The sequence below is a fragment of the Chiloscyllium punctatum genome, chromosome 40 (genome assembly GCF_047496795.1).
Source record: "Chiloscyllium punctatum isolate Juve2018m chromosome 40, sChiPun1.3, whole genome shotgun sequence".
NCBI classification, from domain to species: domain Eukaryota; kingdom Metazoa; phylum Chordata; class Chondrichthyes; order Orectolobiformes; family Hemiscylliidae; genus Chiloscyllium; species Chiloscyllium punctatum.
The window spans coordinates 49230981-49257625 of NC_092778.1; the positions used below are offsets into that span (position 1 = coordinate 49230981).

General features: G+C 37.7%; 1 protein-coding gene across 1 annotated transcript in view; it reads left to right on the forward strand.

Annotated features, from left to right (window-relative positions):
- Nucleotides 1-23742, forward strand: part of LOC140464585 (dynein axonemal assembly factor 5-like) — a 124530-nt gene extending 100788 nt beyond the window's left edge. Inside the window, exons 9-13 of the mRNA XM_072559837.1 lie at nt 5438-5585; nt 12429-12579; nt 15825-15981; nt 16371-16562; nt 22510-23742. Coding sequence (XP_072415938.1) covers nt 5438-5585; nt 12429-12579; nt 15825-15981; nt 16371-16562; nt 22510-22649 — 788 coding nt within the window. The 3' untranslated portion in view covers nt 22650-23742. The remainder of the gene's footprint in view (nt 1-5437; nt 5586-12428; nt 12580-15824; nt 15982-16370; nt 16563-22509) is intronic.
- Nucleotides 23743-26645: the final 2903 nt, after the last annotated feature.

A 26645-nucleotide genomic window follows, 5' to 3' on the forward strand; every position in this document is an offset into this window, starting at 1 on the left:
AATTGATGCAGCACAATGATCCTTGTTGCAGTAATGTCCACAGGAAAATCTTAATTCCTGCATCCCAGAAGCTGTATCTTATATACAATCCTTACCAAACTCTGTACCCTAGATAACACTTGTACCAATTGCAGTAACCTGGTTACTGATTTTGACGTAAACTTGTGCTACTGTTAGAATTCTCCCCTCTGTGATGAAGATATGAAGGTGCCCATCACCACTTTACTGATCACAGGAAACACAAACACATGTCTCCCCAAATATAAATGGTGCCTGTGTGTATTTACGAAAGGTCTTTTTTTCTACACTATAAATGCAACTTGATTTTCTGTAGAATGAACTACCAGGGAAGGTGGTGGATGCAGGTACAGTTACATTGTTTAATAAACATTTGGATAGGTTCATGAATAGGAAAGGTTTGAGGGTTATGGGCCAAGTGCAGGCAGGTGGGACTGGTTTAGTTTGGGAACATGGTCAGCATCGACTGGTTGGACTGAAGGGTCTGTTTCTGTGCTGCTGCTTGAAAACCTGTTAACTCACAGATGTGTGTGCTCTTGGGACCTTTTTCTACAGTTTGATCAGCCGCCTTTTGGAAGAGCTGCATCTTTCAACTTCCATTTCATTTAGCACCTTCACAGTTGACATAGACAGAAGGTTTTCATTCCATCGGTCTTAGCCAACTTTGAGCACTGGGTTTTCAGATCTTATCCAGCATGTTAGTGAGTTCCTTTGTGGACTTCTGAAGCAGAGCACTATGAACTGCTGCCTCTTAGTTTTAATAGTTTTGGATTTTGCAGTCAGCAGTGAAGGAATAGTGCGCACCATTCCCTCACTGACAGCTGCCCACAAATATTTTGCAAGCTGTAGAGCACAGACTTAATTTAATCCAGTGTCTGATCCAATATGATGCTGTCCACTGGACATCTGGTAGCATCTGTGAGAAAGGCACAAAACAGCGAGGGCCTTGAGATTCAAGTTTCCTCTTTCAGATATGAAGAATCTCAGCTGAGACATATAAACCATGAATAATAAATTAGATTCTAATCATGGACAGAAAGCAAAATAAAGGTTGTAAAAAATATGTGTTTGAGAAAGATTCATAAGATACGGGCAGGAAAAATAGGGAAGAATTGAATATTTTTACAAATTTCGAACACGAGCTAACTTGGAAAGAAACCAGACTCTGCACTTCTTCTAAAATAAAGTTTTCTGGTTCAGAGAGGTTGTTTGAAGTACGTATCACATCGTCAAAAGCTTATTTACTTGTGAATGCATCAGCTCAAAACTCTTCTGATGTGTTTATTGGGCATGTCCTTCAACTTCATAGGCTCAATATTGAAACCTACACAACATATCAGAGAAGTTTGCAATAACTCGAGCGGTAGGGGGAAGGGTAACTCGGACAACTGCTCCCAAATTTCTGTATTTAATTGCACTATTGCATTTACCTGAAGTTGCAAACCAATTTACTCCACTGACGAGACTAAATGCTGTTTAAGCAAAATGAGGGCTGAAGTGCTGGTGATGTGACCAGTAATTCATAATTTGTTTGTGGCCTGTTGGAAATGCAGTCAAAATGATTTCACAGTTTACAGTAGATATTTCTTATAACCAAGCTTCTGAGACAATGTGTAAATGAAATAAAATAAAACTGTGTTCTCAAATCTAAAATTAGAGCAGATATTTGTGATTCATCTGAAAGGATAAAGGACGTCTGGAGTTCCATATCCTCCTCCAAACCTAGCTCGTATCATATTTGGAATATTTTGCCATCATTATATTAAATTGGTAAATAACAGCAAATGGGGCCAGTTAATCTACTCCCTTGATAGAGGAACGAAGTAACGTTTTATTTTCTTTTGTATTTGAGCAGATGATGATAGCAAGTTTCTTTCTTTTCCTTCATAAAAAATGTAAACGTCAGATTTGAGTTTTATGGTGGTCTTTTGTTTCTTTGTGGTATATTCTACCGTATCTGTTTCTCAGTTTCCATAAGTAACAACATCCGTCTCTCACCTCTCCCAACCATCTCCTTCACCTCTTTCTAGTTTGCACCTTCTATTTGACCATACCCCACCTTTCTCAACTTGTAATTTTGCTACCCCACACTCTGAACCTTGGAATTATTTTGTATTTTGTTAACCTAAAATACATGTTCTTTTAGTTTTATGAAAACTAAAAGAACTGCAGATGCTGTAAATCAGAGACAAAAATAGGAAAAACTCGCAGGTCTGGCCGCATCTGTGAAAAGAAATGAGACTTAACATTTTGGGTCAAATGACTCTTCCTCAGGAATGATGGAAGCTAGGAAAATATTGGTTTATATGCAGAACATAGGGTAGAGGGAGGGGATAAGGTGTAAATGATAGGTGAGGATAGGTTCAGAGCCTCCAAATTGTCTACCTTCGTCCTCAACTGAGGATTCCCCAGCATCATTGTGGATGGCCCTCAGCTAGGTCTAATCCATCTCTTGCACTTCAGCTCTCACCCTCTCTGTTTCTTCCTGCAAAAGTGATAGGGTCTCCCCCCACCCCTTGTCCTCATCTACCATCCCACCAGCATCCACATCCCAGGATCATTGGCCACCATTTCTACCACCTCAAGCGAGGTGCCACCACCAGACATATATTACCCTCCACTCCCTTGTTAGACTTCTGCAGGGACTGTTCCCTCTGGATACCCTGGGCCACTCTTCTTTCACCCCCAATAGCTCTGACAGCCTCTCAGCACGTTCTGCTGCAACTGCAGAAGTTGTAATACCTGTCCGTTTACTTCCTTCCTCCTCAATATCCAAGGGCCCAGACACACCTTCCAGGTGAAGCAGCGTTTTCCCTGCACTTCATGTAATTTAGTCAACTGTATTTGCTGCTTACAATGTGGTCTCTTCTGCATGGGGGAAATAAAGTTCAGACTGGGTGATTGCTTTGCAGAACACCTGTGTTCTGATCACAAAAAAAGGGTATGAGCTTTCAGTTGCTTGCCGCTTTAATATGCTGCCCTGTTCCTTGGCCAACATTTCTGTCTCATGCTTGCTGCAGTGCTTCAGTGTAAGTTGGAAAAACAGCATTTTCCACCTGGGGACCCTGCAAACTTCCAGATTCAACATCGAGTCGATAAATTTAGAGCCTGAGCTCTCCCATGTCCTCACCTGACAACCTGGTCTGCTATTACAGACCACCCATTGTTAGCCATTAACAGTCCCCATTAATAGATATTCACCCTCTTAAGCCAGATTGTTATCTACTCCTTTGTCAGACTGCTCTTCTCTCTCTTTGGGTGCTATCGTCACCTATCGTTTCCTCCTTAACCCCTCCCCCCATCCTATCTTTTCCTAGCTACCATCAGTTCTGACGAAGCGTAATTTAACCAAAACGTTAACTCTGATTTTTCTTCACTGGGAGTGCTGCCAGACATGCTGAGCTTTCCGGAAATTTCTATTTTTTTTTCCTTTTTAGATTTCTTTTCTTCAGCCTTTCCATGATGATAGAAACTCTCTCTTCAATTCACTTAATACAAGGTGGCAAGTTCAACAAGCATTTCCCACCTGGTAAGGTTGTGATGTGATTTCTACTGTCCAATGTACATCGTGTATGTCTACTGTTGATTGAAAAATGTAAGTCGAAGTCTCCTGTTCTGTATGCTACTGTTGAAAGGATATTGTGGAGTTTTGAGCTCAGACCTATGTGTTTGAAATTATTATTTTTTGCTGTCTCAAAGCAAAAGGAATATGTAAATTTCCATTGGGAGCTACTGATGATCAATTTGTGAAGATTCTTAACAAGTAAGTTGAACAGTGTGTTATTGACAGTTGTCCCAGGTGCAGACTTGTAGCTCATGTCACCTATGTCCTGGAATTAGTATTTGCAAAAACTTACCTTTGGGTATTTTGTTACTTGTGATGCAAGATAATAGACAGCAGTAACACTTGACCTGAGATTGTGGTGTCATAATACTGGTTCTTTTTACTAGGTTACTATGCCCTTGATTTTTTTTTTCAGAGAAGTTCTAATGACCCAAAGTTTCAAGGATTTGAAAGTTTTGTTTATCCTAACAGATAATACCTCCGGCCTAAGACTTTCATGTCTTTAAAAAAATGTATAATCAAAGGGGAGCGGCCAGCTAGCTGTGTAGTTAGCTTTCATTTAGATTAGAGTTTTGTTTAATTTAGTTCAGAACTTCAGGGGGTTCAGTGGCAGTTGTGTGTGGAAAAGCTACAGGATCTTCTCTCTCACCTTCTGCCCCTCTGACTTCAAAAACTGTAAGCTGTTAATTCATTTTTACTCTTTGTGCTAAGGGATGTGTGTACTGGAATTGTTGCAAGTATTTTCGGAACAGCGTCATTAAGTTGGTATTGGATAGCATAAATTATCCAGTATTCGGTTTTCTGTTCTTTGTGTTTCATTCCATAATTTTGTAAATAAATTTTCTATGTTTAAAACTTGGCAGTTGAACCAGCTAATTTACTCCGGGAATATCCACTATATACGTACCTAAAACAAATAACAAAGTTACAGTCTGGCCTACCTGCTTAAAAATGTTTTGAGGGGTCTGCCTAGTCTTTAATAGCGGCAATGTGCAGTTGATGAATATTTAATATTGTTAATCTGGATTTATTACTCGACAAGCTCCACCACCATCAAAAAAACATTCAAAGATAGTTTATACTTTGATTCATTTCAAATCATCTTATCAAGTAGCCAGGCCATGCAGATAATGTTGCACTTGTTTCATTGCAGAATCAAATCCGATGCCCTAGCTTTGTAATGATACACTATGTAAAGCATGTTCCAGACAAGTTCTGTGCATGATCTATGCATTGCCACAGGGCTGGAGCTGAGTAGGGGTTTAAATGAAACTGCTTACCTCTAGCCGAATTCATATTCAGTTTCTTTGTAGGCATTTGTTAACCTGCTAAGATGTAGTTGGAAGTTTTTATTTCAAAATAACGAAATTGCCAATTGGCACTGTTTATATTGTAGGTTTATAGTTTGGTCAGAACAATCCAGAATTCACAGTCATTGTGTAAGGTGAGAAACTGATAGGATCTCTGAAAACTGACAGCTTTATCACAGATGTGAGTTTACTCTATTGAGCTTAGCAATGCTCCGAAATGGAACCGGATACTTTCAAAACCACTCAGAATGAAATCTGTGATTATTTGTTCCACAGAAGGTACTTAGTACAGTTGAGCAAATAATGAATTAAGTAAAACGAACATTCTTTTTGTAATGATTTCCATAATTTAAGTTCTCAAGTAGCTTCAAGATACATAAAACTAACTAACATAAAATTGACTTCAGTGTTGTAGACATTTACTTCAAAGTAGCCATTATGCACAAAAAAGTGGTTATCTAGTTTTTCAGTAGACTCAAAATATCTCTGAAAATGCTATTTGTATGGAATCAATTACTGAGATTGTCTGCATTGTGTTTTGTAGGTCCTGTGCTAGGGGAATCATTACACGAAGTTTTTCCAGTTTTGAAAACTTGCCTTCAGCCCAGCAGAGATCCTGAGATGCGTTTAAAAATCTTCACAATGCTATCAAAATTATTGCTCAATGCCAATGAAACCCTGAATTCTCAAGGGTAGGTGTATTGTAAAAACATTTTTAAATTCAAATTTGAAATTTCTGAGTAAGAATTAAGTCAATTAGGAACTTTTGTTGGAGAAGGAAAAATTTAAGTCTGGTTAGTCATTATTAGATTCATCTCTCGAAAATCATTGGATATCGTTCAATGTCATGTCTTCTTTATTGATTAGTTGAAAAAGCAATGAAAATCTTAAGGTGAGTAAACAGCATTCTCATTTTAAGATTTCGAGTAACCTGAAGACCCTTGTTCCTCTGAAGCCAGACACACCACCTCATTCAGACGTATGCACCTCGTCAGAGATTTTGATCATCTCGGGAATTCCAACAAGCTAATTTCTTTCAAGATGATGATATGCCATTAAACAAATGGTTGCATTTCTTGAAAAGAGATAAAAATTGCACAATACCAGGTTATAGTCCAACAATTTATTTGGAAATACTAGCTTTGAGCGCTGCTCCTTATTCGGGTAACTCTCACCTCTCATCTTTAATGCATTGTCTGAACTGAGATGTCACCTTTCATTATAAATCCTGAAGTTATCTTGAGCATGTGATTTGAAAGAAGTTCTGGGATTTACATATTAATGAAACCTGCAACCCATTCTAAAAGATGAAAGACTTAACAGCAATCTAGATTTGTTCAATACTGTATATCATTTTAATTGCATGACACTCTGACCTTTTGTTATAAATTCTGTGTCTTATGATCCTGTCCCACTCGTTACCTGATGAAGGAGCAGAGCCCTGAAAGCTCGTACTTCGAAATAAACCTGTTGGGCTATAACCTGGTGTTCTCTGATTTTTATCTTTGTCTACCCCAGTCCAACATCATGCACCTCCACATCATGGCTTCTTGAAAAGAAACAACCTTCTACACCAAGAATTGTCATTTGAAAGAGCAGTTTTGCAAGCTTTCAATTTACGGTGTGTGACAGTGTGAAGCTAATTCATGAAATGAAAGCAATGAGACACTATTCCACTTTGAAAAGTTTGCTTCTTCCTTGTTGATTTTTATGTATAATTGTTTCATTGTGCCTGTCAGCTTTGGTTGACATGAAAGATAGCAGGTTTCTGATGCTTTCTTTGCAATGACTGTATCAAAATCATTATTGGAGACCAACTATACCGTGGGACAGAATAGACTTGGTCACTGCAGGATGTTTTCAACTTTTCTGTGGAATTTTACAGACTTATGATTCAGATGACAGGTGCACAATTTCTCTGTCATGGCTAAGGGCCACACTGTCTCATTCTTTGTCTCAAATGAATGCTAATGGTGCTGGATATTCCTTAGCCGCGCAGACTGCCAGACTCCAAGTGTTCATCATATGATTTCTGAGTGGCCCACCCACTTGTCCTGTTTTCTCTCTCATTTTGTTTTCTTTTTTCTTGTTTTACATGATTGGCCTTAAATAAAAAGCATTTTTGTTTTTCTTCCTTGTGCAAATCCTGTTGGAAAAATGTTTAAAGCCAAACAAATATTGTGCTTTGATGTGGACATTTTACCTATCAACGGTTTCTCTGAACAATGCAAACACACAGACAAAATTGGAAATGGGTCATTGAATGTAGACCACCTTGTAGAATTGTATTAGTTAGGGTAGCACTATTAACCGGATTAAATTCAACGTTTCCTTCTCTGGATAATCCAACATCAATCACACATGATGTATTTAATTATGTTGTAAGAAATTACTTTTAATTACATGCTATTTTGGATGGAACTTGAGTGAGTTGTAGTTTTGCCAGCAGCTGTGGTCACTTACACAATTGTAATAAGGGAGCGCCATCTTCTGGACAGTGCTGGCCATAACACAGGTAGAAATCATTTTTGTCTTGCTTGCCTTGTCAACCAAGGCTGCTAAAGTTTTAACAGGCATGTTCTGATTATACAGTCCACTAATGGAAAACTCAAGTTGGGCATCCTGAGTGCATCTTTTGATGCAAATGTGTACAACATTGATGAGGTATAGCAAAATACACATTAACATGTTGCATGATATTGCTGACATCTTAATTTCTTCACATTTATAATGTCTGCCTTGTTTCACTAAATAGGCATGGTATGTACAGAGGGAAAAAAAGTGGGAGAATTGAGCTAGGAAACAAGAGATTAAAAAGTACCTTTGGTATCTTATGACCCACTGATCACTTCCACTCTCCTAACCTCTCCGATCTGGTCCATAACATTAATTGATAAGCCCTTCAGTCAATTTATTTTATGTTTTGCAATGATTAGCCATGTTTTGTTGCTTTATATTACCTCACAGGATAGCTGTTACTTTAGCATTGACATTTATATCTAAGCATGGTTTGCATATATTGTACAGGTTCATGTGCTTTAAAATCAGAATCCATCATTTTTTCTAACCTCTTGTTACTATTACTAATTATTGTTATGAATGCTCCTTAACAGAAGGAAATTCTTTTTGTGCAGTATTTAATAATCTTATTTTTAAGTGCGCTTCTGTTCAAATTTGAAGTATTTTGTCTGAAAGTTCGGAAGTTTTCTATTGAACTTCGTTGCATCAACTGCAGCTGTGCCTTCTCGCTTGCCTATGGCTAGAAGTGTGTTCTGCCTTCTTTAAAATGGGCTAGAAGTGTGTTCTACCTTCTTTAAGATGAGCTTGCTTTATACTAAATCTGTACACCTTTCCCATAGAGGAGGCTACAGCTGTTATCTGCCATCCAGGCAGAGTTGGGAAATACCCAAACAAAGGAATCATTCAGGGCAGCCAATAAATCCAGCCCTTTGGACCACAGTCCTCCAAGTAAACATCAAAGACTCAGTCTTCAATGGTACATTGAAATAACAAGAAATTGGGAACAGTTAAGGTAAAGCAACCTAAGTCAACAAGCATGTTTTCAATGACCCAAACCTGGTTTTCTGCACCACGCCTATCTTGTTGAAGGAAGCAGAGCAGCAGATGATTGACAGCTCCTTAATATTAAGGGAACTGTTGTATATGATTTCCTTTATGCTGGAGGTTTATATGATTTTAGTTTACCTGAATGGGAATCCTCCATGGAAACAGCATATCTTGTGACCCTCCCCACAACCTATTTTCCTGAAGAAAATGCCAGCTATCAAAAGAAGAACTATTCTCCTATTGTACATAAAATTGCTTATTATTATATACACAGCAGGATTTATCTTGATGAGTCAGGTGCAGAAATTTGATGTCAGTCAAAACTCGCTTACTTCTGCCCTTTAATTCTTCAGCTCAGGAAATCCTCAGGTGCCCACAGCATTTACAAATGATGCATTGATTATGGGTCAGTTTGCTTCTTATCCGGTTGTCCACTTGGCTTGTCAAATTTCTTGAATGTATTTTCACCTCCCAGGTCTGTTACCGTCTTTCCCAGAACCCCATGTTTGAATCGCTGCCATTGGATTTCCTCCTCTCCCCTGTTGCGGTACTAGACCAACTCTGATCAAAGTAACTGTTTGCCTATGCAACTGTGTGATTCAAGTAAACTTTCCCCTCCTTGTCCTTCTTGAACTCTCTCTACAGCCTTTGACATAATTGACAAAGCCATTCTCTTTCACCATATCTTCTAACTGGATGAAATTGCTCTCATCTGGTTCCGTTTATATTTCAGATTGTACATAAAGAATCATATACACCGTTTCTCTTCCTGCTCTTGCAACCTGACCCCTGATGCCTCCATCCAATTTCTCATCTATATACTGCCCCTTTGCAGCAAAATCTGAAAGCAGAGTTAGTTTCCGATTACTTGGTGGCAACAGCCAGTATTGTGATATCACAATATCACAACCTTTCTTGACTGTTTCATTGTTATGAAATTCTCAGATTGGTTATCTTGACTTCAATGCTGAATAAGCAGACGTTTCCACCAGTTAAATATTGGAAAGACTGAAACCTTTTTTTTGTCCCTATCCAAACTCTGTTCCCTAACCCCAAATCTGTCCCTCTCCCAAATTGCAGTGAGAGATTCAGCAAATCTGTTTACAGTTTGTGTCTTAGTGACTTTGAAATGAATTACAGATCACATTCACACCATAATTATGACCACTAATTTTCACCATCTCAACTACCAAAGAATTCATTCTTGTGTTTGTTGACACTAGAATTTACCATTCCAATGGTTGGCATCTTACATTCTGTTCCCCTATAAACTTAAAGCCACCCTGACCTCTGTTGTCCATGCCATAACTTGCACCAAGTCCAGTTGCAATTACGTTTGCAGAGCATGCATTATCTACCAACAATGTGCAAATTTGTTTGTGCAGTCGGAACTAGTTTTAGATGCCAGAGTTATCAGCATGATAACAGCTCTCTGACTCCTGAATAGGAGAGCAGCTTGTGTGTTCACAGAGAGAGTAGAATCGAGATCGCAGACAATACTGGACGATCTTTGTCAGCAGTGGTTAGTTGCTGTGCGCTGTTGCCTCAAACTTGAGCTGCAATTGGTGTGCCATCCACTCTGTGTCTTCCTCAAAGAATTGAGAGAATCTGGAAATAAGGAGTTCGGACAACTGATGCCATGGGAATCCAAGTGGCTACTGCGTTGAGTTTTGACAACTGGTGCTATTGAACTGATTCTTCAGCACTTCTCCTCTTTCCATAATGTCCATGTTTGTTTATCTTTAACTGCCTGTTTGTGTGTGCAGGAGATTAAGAAGGATGTTAGAGTTTCAACTGATACAATAATATGTTGATAGTTCCTGTTTTATTTCCTGCAGTTAGAACTGGTTTATTTGTAATAAATAGTATTTCTTGTTCAGTACAGAAACCTGGTGATTGTTTTCTCTTAACCTGAAACTTTCAAAGAGGTAAGTTGGAGACATCAAGCACTTAGACCATATCTTTAACATTTTTGAGAAGCCTGGGAGTGTTCAGACTCTAGTATCAGGGCATTTAACAAAATGATGTCAACAACATTTGATAATTTTTGCCTGTAATTATTCCTATAACTATATAATGTGCCCATAAATCGTCTATTGGGTGAGAGGAAAGACATGCAATTGTTGCAAGTAATGTTCAAAATGTAATCACAGCTAGCATACTCTGGTCTGCAGATGCATAGTTCTGTGGACCTTTGAATGTGTTTATAAATAGCTTGCGAGACAGTAGATTGCAATTGAGGACGGCCCTGAGTTGAGTACATAACCTTTGCTCACACTGCTAACTCAATTATTATAGTTGCATAGCACTTCCCTGAGGTTTTTCCCTGACTTTTTGATATTCTGCAGCTACAAAGCTGAAAAAATTAATGAAGAACTTACATTTCAACTGAGGAGACTTCAGGCCAGTCGGAATTCGATAACCTCTTCTGAAAACTCTGCTAATTTTGACAGCTATGATAAATTTACAGTAGCTAAGATAATCTGCAACATTATTTTAACAAGTCAGTTCATCCCATTTCCCCTTTCCAATAGATAATTTTTTTTTAAATAAAAGGATCCTGATCAACATCTTCAACTAAAATGAAGCAGTTTGAAGGCCGCAGTCCATCTGTACTACTTGTTGTTAAACTTTGCCCATTAGTTTTAGAAATGTCACAGATTTTTAAAAAGATCAAAGCATGACCTTTGCTCACCTTCTACAGCAGAGATAATTAGGAAATGTGGAAGTAAAGCAATTATGCTTTGGTTTTTAATTATTGGCTAAAATTTACTGTTTCACATAGGTGCCCAGGCTACCACTTGATGCCCATTCTTAATTGTCCTTGAACTAAATTGCTTTCTTGGCCATTTCAGAGGCCCACTGAGTTCTCACATTGCTGTGGGTCTGGAGTCACTTGGAAGCTGGACCACACAAGGATGGCACATTTCCTTCCCTAAACGACATTAGTGAATCAGGTGGCTGTTTTAAACAATTGATGATAGTTGGATGGCCACAATCACTGCAGTGGTGTGATTTTTACTCCATGTCTTCAGACTACTCATCTGCATAACTAGCCCAAAGTGGCATTGCTGCAATGCTATCATCTCCTGTTATCCTCATCACAGAAATTAAACATAGCATATCTACTTTCAAATTGGCAAGCTCTTTTCCTTTGTCTAGATTCAGAAATAAACAGTAGGTGCTTCACAAGACATTAAATTACAATTGGTTCAAAACAGAGTACCTGTATTCAGGAGTGGTCAAATATTGGGAGGGAAAGCGAAGGAGAAAAAATAAACCTTTGCCCTGAAATTCCGAGTGCTGCAAGGTTTGCCTTAGTGTTGACAATTGTATGAAATTTTCTGTGTAAAGGTGGAAGAAATAATTCTTGATAATGATGGCTTAAAAAGGCAATTTGCAGTTAATGGGTAATTGTGATTAGAACTTGTGAACACCAAGTAATATTCTCCACAAGGCTATACATGTCAGCCATTCTAGTGATTATTCTCTACAGTCACCTTTTGTTCAGTTGATTCTTTTGTGAACTTGAAGCATTTTATTAATACTACAATGGTAATCTTTCAGAGTTGTGGGCAACCTCTTCTCCCCCACACCCCTCCACCCCAGCCTGCTGTTTTTGTTAATGCAAGCTGCTCGCAGCATGTGGTGTGTTTTAGAAAAAAAATAAATTACAAAGAAAAATACAGAACTCACAATTGCAAGCCATAATTTGATTAATATTCCATCTTTAGCAGGTCAATTTGTTTGGTAAGATTAATCTGTTTCTTAATGAGCAAAGCCAGTCAGCTGAGCAAAACAAAAACATTGTTCACATCCTACCAGACCTTGACTACAGAATTATTTGTTCGGAAATTCAGTGACTTCCCACCCACAGCATTTTAAAATTAAAAAATTCCACATGTACAAGTTAATAATCCTGCCTCTGTTTTCCAATGCTAACTGCAGTGTCTTCTGTTTTGCTTCAGGCATTTCAGTAGCTACCTGGAGATGCTTGTAAGAGATATTTTGGTGCCTAATCTGCTATGGCATGCTGGGAGGACAGCAGCTGCAATCCGCACGACTGCTGTATCCTGTCTGTGGGCTCTGCTGCATAGCAAGATGATTACGTTGGAACAGGTATGTCCCAGAAGGGTCAAAGATTCAAAGACGAGCCATCTCCAATCCAGACTACTGTTAACTAATCTTGTCAGGAAAATAGTAGACAGGCCACCTATTCATTTCAGAATGTTCATATTGCATTAATTTCAAATATGTTAACATTTTTGGATCAGATAATGATTCCAGTGGAGCTTGTATGTCAAATCTTCCTACACATTCCTTCATTCTTTAATGACTGTCTCATTAAGTATTACCAGTGTGTGCTTGTTGTCATTTTATTTTTATATTGCTGTTTTCTGTTTCTCTTGCTCTCTTCCCTTCTGCTCTTCTGGAACAACTTGTCATTTTTCAGTTTTTGATGCCTGTATTTTTCTATTTGTTCCCTCCAGACACCATCTTACGAGGAATAATTTAGCAATTCAATATGTCAAAAATAAATCGGCTGCTCCAAACATTTGACACTTGCATCTAAAATAGTAAATAAAAGAATCTCTCTCCTTTTTCCTATTAACTTTTGCAGCTGAAGAACTATGAATACAAATATTAATATAGGCCAGCTTTTAAGGCATTACTTGAAAATTTAAAGCATATTCTCTCATATACTAGTGAAGGGAAGACAGTGTAGTTCTTTTGTGTATGGCATTTATTTTCTCATTCGCATTTGTGAATTCAGATACTGTTTCCTTAAAAGGAAGATCTCTTGTAACTGATTTCTTCTGACTGGAGGACATTTTGGCAACAACCTTTCCGTTACTCTCCATCTGCTCCAATCTCCTTTTAGTTTCAATCCCTTCCGATTAAAACTTGTGCATACATTGCACACTGTGCAAAATTAGGTGTGTGGTAAATTCCTTTTCTGAGTCATTCTAAGAGCACCCTGGCCGCCTGTAAAATGGACATGAATTGCCACTCTCCCTCAAGAACGCAGCTCAAGTAAACTCTCCATGAGGGATAGGGATCATCTGAAAAAGGTTGTAAATAAATGTGACTGTACAAAAAAAAGTCTTAATTTTCCTGTCTTTGCTTTGCCTTAAGGGTCCCCATAGATGTTCCATTCACGAAGCAGCCAAGGGGCATGCCACAGTACCAGATCTCATTTCCAGTACTGGATTTAGTTTTCATTCCTGCATGTAATCTGTGCCTACTGAAGGCAGGTTTAGATTCATCCCATCAGGAAAGTCCTGGACTTTGTTGGGTAATATAAAATGAGAATTCCCAGGGTAAGAATCAGGCAAATAGGCTTTCTGAACTTGAATACAGTGATATCTGAAAAATCTGATTGTGAGGCAAAAATCTGTATAAATTCCTAATCAAACATTTCGACCATAAATGTCCATCTGAAACAGCATCTTCCTGCTGCCAGTGTTCCTAGCTTGAAGTTTAAGCAGCTGGGGCTTTCTAATATGCATGTAAATAATGGTTTTTGAATATGGATCAAACCATTTGGCATAAGAAGAAAATTCCCATTGCAAAGTTGCATTTTAAAATGGGCCAACATCAGACCGTACAACCACTTCACAAGAATTTGGTCAAATTCCTGGCATAAGTTCAGACTTCATTTTTATTACCTGAAGCCATATGATTCCTGTTTCAACTCCTGATGCAAATGTGCACCACATATACTTCACAGATGAATTTCTACTTCACATGTATCCTGGAAGAGTTTTTGCTTTTATTCAAGTATGTAACTGTATCAGCTGAAGAAGGAGCTTCTAGTGTTTCTGCTAATTTCTTTCGTGTCACCAAGTAATTTCCTTATCAGTCCTACAAAGTCAAAAATGAAGCAGAAAATCTTATGTGTGATGAGCACAGATGGTATATACCAACCTTAATAGTGGTTGTGCAAGAGTACAGAGTAGCAATTAATTGTTCTTCAGTTCATCAACTAGTTTAACAACACAATTATCATGTGTAAAATAACTGTAGCATTGCAGGCAAATGCAAATTATAGCTTTCTTTCACTTGAATATGTGTGAAGTGTTTCCCAGGCAGAACAAACCCTTGGTTAGTATGTTAAAGTATTTGGGGATTATGTGTAGTTAACACAGTATAAAATATCGATGGATGAGAAAAGCCATTCAACCTGTCAGAGTGCAGTATAACCAGTTTAAAGATCATTGATTTCCTCATTATGTGTTGCTCTTTAGCTTCCACTATATTACTGAGAAAACCTTTCTTTTACATATTGATCACAGTGTGTTAGGTATCTGAAATAACTCCAAAAGTTGACATTGGCACCTTTGAACCTATGTCAGTACCACTGCTGAATTTAATCATTCACGATCTTGAGTACTTTACTCCCCATTGTCTTCCTATTTCAGTCTCACTCTGAGATTAGATGCATTGTAATTGATGTACTTCCTTTTTACCTATTTCTGCAAAATATTCAAAGTCACAAAATGATAGAATATATCAGAACACTATTTGGCCCCTGTGTCTGTGCCTTTAGTCCCACTTCTCTGCTGTTTTTAATTGTCCATCACTTGTTTTTCCTTCTTGATCATAACTTTCTAAAAGAATGTCAGTTAAATATTAGTCAAAGAATATTAATTAAATGTTAATTTTACTTTCACATCTGAGTTGTATGTCAAAACAAATTGTGGGATGATTTTACTTTCCTCATTTCACATCTGGTTGTATTGCTTATGAGTGTAAATCTGTTTCCACTGGACACTGACACACTTAATGTAAGCAGAGTTATTAAGCTGAAACTATCAAGACTGCTTATGATTTGGTACAACCTTCATGAAATCGCCTCTGAGCCTTCTCTGCTCTCCTTTATACATTTCTCTTCAAATTTGAATATTTCAACTTAATGTTAAACTCATTAGTGATTCTTCTGTAGTTTTTAACTCAGTGCAGCACCTGGATAACCTCATATACAATCGAGGAGAAGGGATCAGTGAGACGGGATTTCAGAATCTGCTTTTCCCCTGAAGGGCATTTAGAGCTGTGCACAGTTTGAGAGTTTTAAATGAAAAAGCTGAACCCTGTTTCCAATTCCATGTTACATATTTCTGATCAAGTAAGGTAGCAATGACTAACTTATGATTGTATTTTGCTCTTTGAAAAGTTAAAATTTTAGAACTAGACAACTTTAATTGTGCTTTGCAAGAGGTTACTTTTATAGATAACTCTGCCATGCTACAATATTGAATTCATGTGGGCCTGCTGTATAATACCTTCAGTATTGTAACTTTGTTTCTGTTTAGTTTTGATGATTGTGTGAAAAGTCAGACATGTTTTCTGTAATTATTTGTTAGGGTCTTGCAGTATATGAAGACTTGATGCCAAAAGTGATTGCTTTATTGGATGAAGATTCAAAAATGACTCGGTTACTGGCCTGTCAAATTATCAGTGCTGTTTTAAACGTTTGCGGGAATCAGTTGGATCATGACAAGCTTAATAAATTGTATCCAGGTAATATATGTACCAGGATAGTTGTTTTCTTTTGAAATGCTGTAGACGTATCACTGTGAAGTGCTTTCTTCCTTAACTTTCATTAATGCTTGCATTTTCAGATATTTTGTTAATCCTTTTCAACAGGTTTGATGTTTGCAATCTCTTTGACAATGAGCATTACAAATGGCAAAAGAAAAGTTAATTGGAAATTTTGTAGATATGAGTGCTTCCTGAATCCTACTGAATTCAAAAAACCGTTTGTTTGGGCCTAAGGTTTAGTTGCTCTTCGAATCACATTCCAGGTTATTACTGCTGGAGGTTTTAGAGATGTTCAGTTTGTTTGGTCTTTAATCATTAATGCAGATTGTGTGCATCACTAATGAGCATTTTCTGTCTTTTTAAATAAGAACTTCTAAAACGTCTGGACGATGGTTTGGATGAAGTGCGTATAGCAGCTGCCAAAGCTTTAAGTGTTTGGTTCCAGTGCGCTGGGGATAATTATGATCAGTTACTATTCAAGAGCCACCTTGAGTTCATTTATCATGGACTTTTGGTTCACCTAGATGATCCAGAGAGTAATATCCAAAAACAGCTTCTTGGTAAGAGTGCAGTACATTTCCTTGATTTTCTAATATCCTTTTTCTTTAAACTGGAGCATCAGTTGCTATTCGATCCATCAATTGTCATAGACTCATACGGCATGGAAACAGTCCCTTCAGTCCAACTAGTCCATGCCCACCATGTTCCCAAACTGAACTAGTGCCACTTGCCTGTATTTTCCCATATCTCTCTAGACCTTTCTTATTCATGATCTTATCTAAATGTCTTTTAAATGTAACTGTATCTACATCCACCACTTCCTCTGGCAATTCATTCCACACACGAACCACTCTCTGTAAAAAGAAAAAAGTTGCCCTTCATATCCTAAATAAATCTTTCTCTTCTCTCATTAAAAATATGCTCCTAGTTTTGAATTCTGCCACCTTAGGGAAAAGACGCTAACTATTCACCTCTCTATGTCCCTCCAGATTTAATAAACCTCTGTAAGGTCACCCCTCAACCTCCTACACTCCAGTGAAACAAGTCCCCAGCCTATCCTTGTGACTCAAACTCACCAATCCCAGCAACATCTTGGTTCATCTTTTCTGAACCATCTACAATTTAATAATATCCTTCCTATAGTGGGCAGCCAGAACCACAGACTGTACTCTGGAAGAAGCCTCACCAAAGTCCTTTACAATCTCAGCATGACACCCCAAATCATATACTCAAAGATCTGAGCAATGGAGGCAAACATGTTTAATGTCTTCTTAACCACACTGTCTACCTGTGACACAAACTTCAAACTGTAAAGAACTATGTACTTGAACCCCGAGGTGTCTCTGTTCTACAACACCACCCAGGGCCTACCTTTAATTGTTTCAGTCCTGCCTTTGTTTGTTTTACCAAAATGCAACATGTTACATTTATCAAAATTAAGCTCCATTTGCCACTCATCTGCCCATTGGCCAACTGATAACATCCCTTTGTTATCTTAGATTACCTTTTTTCAAGTTCTAATGCCTATAATGTTTGCATTAAGATACACCAGCATTGTGTTAAGTTTCATTTGTGTGGATATTTTCCTGGTTTTAAGTGTATCCAATGATTAACACTTAAAAGTTAGTAAAGAATATTATAAGCCAAGTTGACCAGCCCAGTTTTAGAAAACCCAGCTTTTGTGGCTAGTCATACATGTTTACAACATAAGTTGAGCTGTTCTAAAGAACCTGATTTGAATCTCTCTGCTCTTTGGTGCTCATTGCTTGAGTGCTGAAATTAGATTTCTCCAAGTAAATAGTATCAAATAATGTTGAAGCAGAAAAGCTTGAGCTTATAAGTAAAATTTGTGTTGCATTTGAGAATGGACATGTCAAGTACTGAACTGTCACCCTCGTCATTTCATGCCTATTTTATCTGCTTCTTCATCATACTGTGAGTGACTTCCTGCCCCCAGGAAGTAATTGGATTTGGCTCTCTTGACAGCAGTTTAATCCCTTGTCAAGCTGTAAAGGTTCAGTAGGTATTTGGTAACAGAGTTTCTTTTCATATAGAGAGTGCTTGTCTGGTTTCACATTTTCTCTTGTTCAGTATTGAAACCCCCATATGGAGTTTATTTCAAGACATTTTGTTAGTACCATTGGTTGGAGCAAAATAAGTACCAATGAAAGCCCAAAACAAAGGGGAGGGAAAAGAAACTTCGGTAATGCACAGTACCAAAGACAAGACGATGAATCTTTGACAATTAACTTCATTGTGGGAGCTGTGTGAGTTATCCTTTTTGAGAAAGCATCGAGTGAACCCCAGGTATTTCCTCATTTTGAGGTAGTGATGATCTATATGTGCTAATAGCATGGTGACTGTTTAATATCAGGAGTAATATTGTCCTGTGGAGCAGGCTGACCCTTTCCCCATGTCCCAAGGGAAAACGATGTTACCCAAAACTATGTCCTGCAGAATGGCTTGTCTACCTTGACCCATGTCCTGGGCTATGGGCTAGCCCAGATTTGTTTTTCTGCCCTTGATTGATTGATTGATTTCCACTGGTCTGGCAATAAAGAGTGCTGCTGTGCCCTAGAATGAGGAAAGAAATTCAATGACAGTTGCAGTTCCAGCAGCCTTTGGAAGATGCTAATCATTAGATGAAGTAAGCAATTTCTACATTGGTGACTCGCCTAATCAATAATCTGCCAAATTTAATATTGGACATGAGAACAGTCAGCTTGGTGAAGGTGGTGGAAAAACCATCATTGACTTGAGAAACAGAACGTAGCTCTTCCAGAAACTTGCATTCTGCTCCATGCTAGAATATTTGAAATTCTGGTGGCAGTCCTGATGCTGTGCAAGGGCATTCATCCCAACATGGTTGACACTTATGTAAAAAATCCATTCATTATAGATTTGTTCAATGTGCTCATTGAGTGCATTTGCATAAATAAAATAACATGAATTATTTTATAGTGCTTGATGGTGTTTTTCTTCATGGAGAACTAGTTCACAGTTAAGGAACTTTAAAATGAAAACTGGTGGATCTATTGAAGAATCCTTTCATAAATTCTTTGCTTTCACAATTGATATTTACACTTTGCTGAAATGTCTCCACATGAGTACTTGTTCCAATAAAAATATAAAAGTTTTGAATGAAGGGTTTTTAAAAAATATTTTTCATGCAGCATGATTAGCTGTAAGTTGGGTTTGCCAGGTTTCACTTAAGCAAACTGTAAAACGTAGCTTTGGCCAAAGTGGCAGTAAATGAACAGCAACAGTATTGACTGCAGTTTTTGGTGGTAAGCTGGGTTTCCTTTCTTCCTTTTTTTTTATATTTAGCATTTACATAACTCAATACAATGTGAATATACACATTTTACTGTGTATGTGTGTGTCCCCAAAAATGTGTGTAATGTCTTCTGATATCTACATGGCATTGTGTTACTCGTGGGTGGCATGATAAGAAGGCTGAGGCTACCTAGCAGACAAATACATCTATCACTTCATCTGAACTTCTGCTTCATTTGTTCATTATAAACCTGCCATTTAAAACTAAGATGTTTGACGTAACGCTTTGCTCAAGAAATTGTGTTTGAGTTACTCGTCTCTGACATTGTCGGGTAAGCTTTGAAACATTTTGAGTAACAAGTTCAGTTTTAATTTGACTAAAACTACAGAAGACATTGATTTATTTTTTTCCTTCCGTCCCCTGACTGTGTGCCAGCTCTTCAGTTCTCTTGTTTTGAGTTTTTGCCAGCAATGAGTAGCAGTACTGTCAGGGAAATGGATCGTCTCTTTCTTCTTGATGGTTTGCTGCAGACAACTCTGGGCATGTTCATGCAAGGTTTCCATTGAATTTGAATGTGACTGGGTCAATGTTTCAGGAGCACGGCAGTCAAAGTGTTATCCTGTATTACACTTGTGAAAGCAGATACACGCTAACACCAGTCTTTATTATGGTTAGCTGCTTGGAACAAATCAAAACTTCTGTAGCATTGCCAAGTGACCCAGCATGAAAAGCATCTAAGATCGTAAAGATTTATGGACTTTTGGATCTATTTTCAAGGAACGTTGTGGTTTATAGAAAACATGCTTTCAGATAAAATAAACTTATTAATGCATTTTAACTGATACGTGTGTTTTCTGTACTACCAGTTTGAGACCGAGCAATATGAGTGTCAGCAGTGCAATATTGACCACAGTTTTTGCCTTTCCTATTTGCTGCCTTCAATCTCAACATCCCTTTTCAAACTGGAAACAAATGGTTAGCCCTCAATAGGTTCTGATTCTCATACCAGTTTGATAATTGATTGGTAACAAAACATTTTGTTTTGCTTTTAGTATTGACCTAGTTTCTAATCGACCCATTCGAAGATGTTATTACACACCCTCTGGAGCAGGTGGGTCTTGAACCTACACCTTCCGGTCTCGGGGACTCTGCCACAAGAGGGCTTCAAACATGTTGGTTGGAAAGAGAATTGCTTCCACATGCTCATGGATTAATGATTTATTAGCTACAATCACACACAAGTCACAACATTTCTAACATTTTTGTAGCAAGAAATCATCATCCAAATATTCATCTTGTGTTTTCTATCAATTAGTTAAGACCTAATATGGACAGCTCCTGTGCAAAATGCTATAGATTATTGGATCAGAATGATCAAAGAGAGCTTTTGGAATAAAAAAGGGGAGTAATGATCAGATTTAAAGGAGCTTACTCAGCTACAACTTCTGTGGTCTGATGAGAAAGAGGTGCAGCAAAATGATATTTTATATTCTGGTTAGAGATAGGCTACGAGGCTGTCGTAGATTAGAGCATATTGGAACGCTGAGCTCTTTGTATGTTTACTTAAAGTTGCAGAGAATTTGAATTGTGCATGTGATCTTGAAAGCATCTCCAGCACCATCTAGTGGAAAGCTTGATAATACAAACACAGTTAGAAATTGGCTATTCATAGACTTGGAATGTGAATGTCACTCACAAGATCAGCGTCCATGCTGACCAGATATCCCAACCCAGTCTAGTCCTGGGCCTATAGGAAGCACAATCCTCCAGGGCCTTCCCTTTTTTTAAGGATAATTTCCCATCACTAATTGCAGTTAGATTCCTGATACACTCTTGGTTAACAATATCCATGTAAGATATAAGTCACCTGGTATTTATTTGCCAGATCTGAAATGAAAGCAGGAAGAACTGGAAAAGCTCAGTTGGTCTGGCAGCATCTACAGAGAGGGAAAAGTAAGGGGTCACCCATTTAACACAGATGAGGAATTTATTTTCCAAATAGTGAATCTATGGAATTCTTTACCAACTGAAGGCTGAGAGATTTTTTAATCAGTAAAGGACCAAGGGTTATGGGGAAAGACAAAAAAAATGTGGAGTTGAGGATTATCAGATCAGCAGTGATCTCATCGAATGACAAAGTAGACTTGACTGGCTGAATGGCCTACTTCTGCTATTGTAGACTTTCCCAGAGAAGAGTCTCAGCCATGACTTAGTCATTAACACCCACCTCTGACTCACAAGATTCTGGGTTCAAATCCCATTCCAGGGTGTGAAACATGAAAGCTGACTTGCTCGTGCAGTACTTAAGGGGCTGCTGCAGTGTTTGATGTGCTGTTGTTTGAAATGAGATGTTAAACCAAGGTCCCAACTGCCCATTTATATGAGATACCTTCAGCAGCAATGCCTAGTTTGGAAAGTTGACCTTTATTCCAGTTAATTATTCAAGATTCAAATTGGATATTTTTCTGTCATATATTTTGCGTAGCTGATTTTTTTGGAAATAATCTCTAACTGTAAAACTTTCTTTTAAATAAAAGACTCATCATTGTAATGCCAACTCTACAAAATAGGGTTTCATTATCTCCTGATGTTCATCCAAATGTTAGTTCAGCACAGATATAATGTCATAAATGAAAATTGTTTAGCTATGGCTGATTTGAATCTTGTTGGTTTATAACTAATTACATTGTCTGTTTAAACGTTGTTTACATACTAATTTACCAATGGTCTTCTCCTAGTCAGTATTGGTTTAACTTGGTTAAAATGCACAAATTGAATACAGCTTTAGCTGAAGAGTGGTTCTAATCTCAAAAGACTTCCAATGTAATCTACTGAGAAATGATCGTGCCTAATACGACCTACTAAACAGTTCACAGTAGGCATTCTTCTGAAGAGGAGCAGGGTATTTTCTCTTGCGTTCCATTCAATATTTATCCATGAACTAAAATTACTGAAACAGCTTATCTGGTCATTGTTACATTGCTGTTTGTAGGAGCTTGCTATGTACAAATTGGCAGCTGTATTCCTGATGCATCAAAAGGGTCTACATTTCAAAAGTAATTCAATGGCTATAAAGCAAATTTGAATGTCTTGTGGGAATCATGAGATATGTGATATAAATGCAAGTGTCATTTTGTAAAGGCTATCTTAATGACTTCTGGATTGACTTCGACAAGACGTTTATATATTTTCATGTTAAAAATGATGTTCTCCTGATTTCTTCTCCACAGATGTCCTAAAAGTAGGAAGTTTTCTTTCTCCATCATTACTGATACAAGAGATCGAAGCAGTGAAGCACAAACATCGCAGCCCTTATTACTGTGAACAGCTGCTACAACATATTCAGGCAGTCAGTAGAGACGCCAGCTAAGCCTGGAACCTGACTCTTCAATTGGAGATGTAATACAGATGCCATGTTGAATCATAGTGGAAAAAATATTCACATGATATTTATAGGATATGGATGAAAGGGGAAAAAACTTAATGTTGAACATGATATTTAATGGTGGATATTTTAGTATCAAAAACTGATGATAGAATGGCATTGACAACTATCAGAAGTTAGCTGAGAAATATTGGGTTGTAATCTTTCATCTTGCTAAAGCTCTCAGACTTTTCAGAAAGAAGGTTCAGGGATATCTGCAGAACATCTGTCAAATTGCTGGTGGCTAATAAAAATGCAGTCCTAATCTCTGAGCAATTTGAAATCACGTAATAGTTTTCAAACTTTGTTTTCCGTTTGTTTAAAAGAACATGTGAAGCACAGGAATATACTGTTGGTACTGTTTTGGAGCCAAGAATGTTGCATTCTAAAATACACAGCAACCCAGTTGGCATTTTATGAAGATACGAGAGCTGTTTCGACCATGTTTCCAAATGCATCTTTTCTCCCTTGTTAATTGGGCTGCTGTATAATTCTTACCCTTGACTATTTTATTTATAATACCTGGCAATTTCTCTCATTTCCCTGTTTGTAAACATGTTGCCTTTTTTGGAGGGATGAGGGTTTGCTTAAATGCAGAGTAAATGTATTCATTTTTGTTCAGTATTTTTGTTTTTTGGAGATTATTGTTATTGATTTTGTTTATTGGAGATTGTTTGAATGCTGCTCCATTTTTAGTGTCTACATTTTTGAAACAATTGTAGTTTCCTTGGCATATTTTCTGGGATTTGATTTTTAATTTCTGATTATTTTATTCTGCAATGAAGATCAATCAGCAAATATGGTATTTGCTGTTCCTGAATTATAGTTTTCCTCATTTTGTGATCTTTGTCATACATGGCTTTTGGCTTGAATGTATTTATGTTTACTGCTATATCATAACAGTTTGCAGTGTTAATATTAAGTGAGATTTACATTTTTACATTGAATTTTATAATTTACATTAACAGATATTTCAGTATCTTTAGAATACACAAAAAATTGATTGAAGGTTTCAACTAAGGGTTGAGTTTTTTGAGTACCTTTTCAATAAAACTAAAATAACTTTTGTATTTTGTGCAATACATTTTCTATTGTTGAATTAATAGTTGGTTGGGTGAAATTCTGTTGTGGAATGACAGCACATGGAGCAAAAATGAGCATCAAAGAAATTATTCACCTCGTATAAAATTTGTTACACCAAATTGTAGTTCTAAGCTGCTCACATGCATATGAGCTTGAGCACCTTTTTATATTTGGATTTGCTCTGGAAAAAAACCTCTTGGCACAAAAGCTGAGGTTGTTAACAGAAAGAATTCTGTTAGTAATGTGCACCTGCATTCAAAGTGTGGATAATGCCAAGTAAGGGAATTTGGGCAGTAAGTATTCCTCACTCATTTGGTGTGAGTTTCCTTACTCATTTGACATAACCCACACAAATCAGAACGAAATGCAATAATTTGAGAAAATCGAAAGAAAGCTCCATTCTTGAAAATTTCCAGCTGGAACCCAAGGACCCTGTTTACAACTACACCATTCACTGAACTGTTATTTCCTTCTTTTCCTGTCCTACCATTAGTATTGGGTACTTCTGCATTCTGTCAGGGTACCCAAGTCAGTTCTTGCAACCAGTATTAAACGACAGTTTGTAAAGTGAAAATATTTCCTTCAATTAATACATGATTTTAAAAAAAAGTTCTCTGACACTTGTGTTAAAAATCTTGTTCACAAATTTTACTTTGAAGGTAGGAGTGCTGTTTGTTGATGGTCTCTGGTGATTTTGGTGCTTTCCCTACCATGACTCCCTTTCCTTCACCTATGATTTGATGTTTCCTTCAAATTCTACAAATGGTTGCAGAAAAGAGTGGAAATTGCAATATCTCATATATTCTGAAGCCTCAGGCATGTGGCTGTGCCAGGAATCAATCAGAAATCACCTGATGAAGGAGCGTCGCTCCGAAAGCTAGTGTGCTTCCAATTAAGCCTGTTGGACTATAACCTGGTGTTGTGTGATTTTTAACTTTGTACACCCCAATCCAACACCGGCATCTCGAAATCATGTCTATCAACGTAGCGGATAATAATTCTGTTCTCTGTTAACTAAATGGGCTAAATAGCCATTTCTTCTTTTGACCTGCATATTGCTTTTCAAATGTTTTATACTCCGAGTCGAGAACAATCTGTGCAAGTTACACAGATGGAGTTAGTTTTGTGCTGTATTGAGAAATGGTGAAAATAATCTGTGAAAATCTGAACGGGAAGCAGAATTGAAAGAAAACAAAATTATTTCACAACCATTTCAAAGCAATACTCGGTCACGTGTCTCTGTCCCTACCCCTCTTTCTGCTGCTGGAACCCACTTGTGTTGCACATAAAAAATACAGTAGAAGTGATCATCCAACTCATTCCCTGTTCCCACTTTCTCTTCATAACTTTTGATCACTTTAGCCCAAGAATTATATCCAACCCCTCTTGAAAACATTCAATGTTTTAGCCTCAATCACTTTCTGTAGCAGAGAATTTCACAGATCTATTCCTCTCTGGGTAAAGGCATTTCTCTTCAGCTGAGTCATAAATAGCCTCCCCCTTGTCTTTTAACTGTGACCATTGAAGAGGTTTTTGTACAAAAGGTTTTGACACCCCTTAAATTGACTATTTCAGTCTCTTGGCAGAAATCCCATCCTCCTCCTGCAATAAATTTTAGCTCATCCAAAACTCTTGTTAGTGTTCTGTCCATGCTGGGTGCCTTAATACTTCACTGTTAGTTCTTCATCATGCTGTTATCCCTCTCCACCTTGGTTTCTCCTCTCGCCCAAGAAGGTACCATGTAACTGGATATTCCCTTTACCAAATGCCCATGGTACACATCTTAAAGGCTGAGGAGTGACCTTATAGAGATTTATAAAATCATGAAGGGCATGGATAGGGTAAATAGACAAAGTCTTTTCCCTGCCGTGGGAGAGTCCAGAACTAGAGGGCATGGGTTTAGGGTGAGAGGGGAAAGATATAAAAGAGATCTACGGGGCAACTTTTTCACATAGAGTGTGGTATAATTATGGAATGAGCCGCCAGAGGAAATGGTGGAGGCTAGTACAAGTGCAACATTTAAAAGTCATCTGGATGGGTATAAGGTTAAAAATCATCAGGAAGGAGTAGCGCTCCAAAAGCTAGTGCTTCCAATTAAATAAGTTGGACTATAACCTGGTGTTGTGTGATTTTTCATTTTGTACACCCCAGTCCAACACTGGCATCTCCAAATTGGATTGGTATATGAATGGAGGAAGGGTTTAGACGGATATTGGCCAGGTGCTGGCAGGTGGGACGAGATTGGGTTGGGATGTCTGGTCGAATTGGACCAAAGGGTCTGTTTTCGTGCTGAACATCTCTGACTATGACATTGCTTAAAAATCAACATTTTATCAAGGATGGTGAGACTTAAGTCTGAAATTAAGTACATTCAAGGCTGAGACAAACAGATTTTAATCAGAGAGGTAGTAGGGGTTATGGACAGTGGAGTTAAAGATTATCAGATGAGCAATGATGTCATTGCTGAGTAGATTTGTCAACATTGAATACCTAACAATCTTGTTAGTCTGCGTCATTAATTCCAGCAGTCACCCAAACTATTCACTTGTAATACTGATGTTTATCACTGGGTGTCACTAAAGAGTTGAATTTCTGCAAAGTACTAATATAGTGCATTTATCTGATTTACATTAAAGGTTCTTTTCATTTGACCTCGATCTTCAGCCCTGCTCCCCACCAACATAGATTGACAGTTAGGTTCTTTGATTTGTGTAGAGTGTTATTTGCTGTTCCTGTAGCTTTTCCTCTTATCAAGCTTCTGATATCAGTTTTAGATGAAAAGGAATAAGGGAAGACAAGCATTTGTTTATTATTTCAAACAACAACTGGACATTTAACAGCTGTTTCCAGCCAATAGAG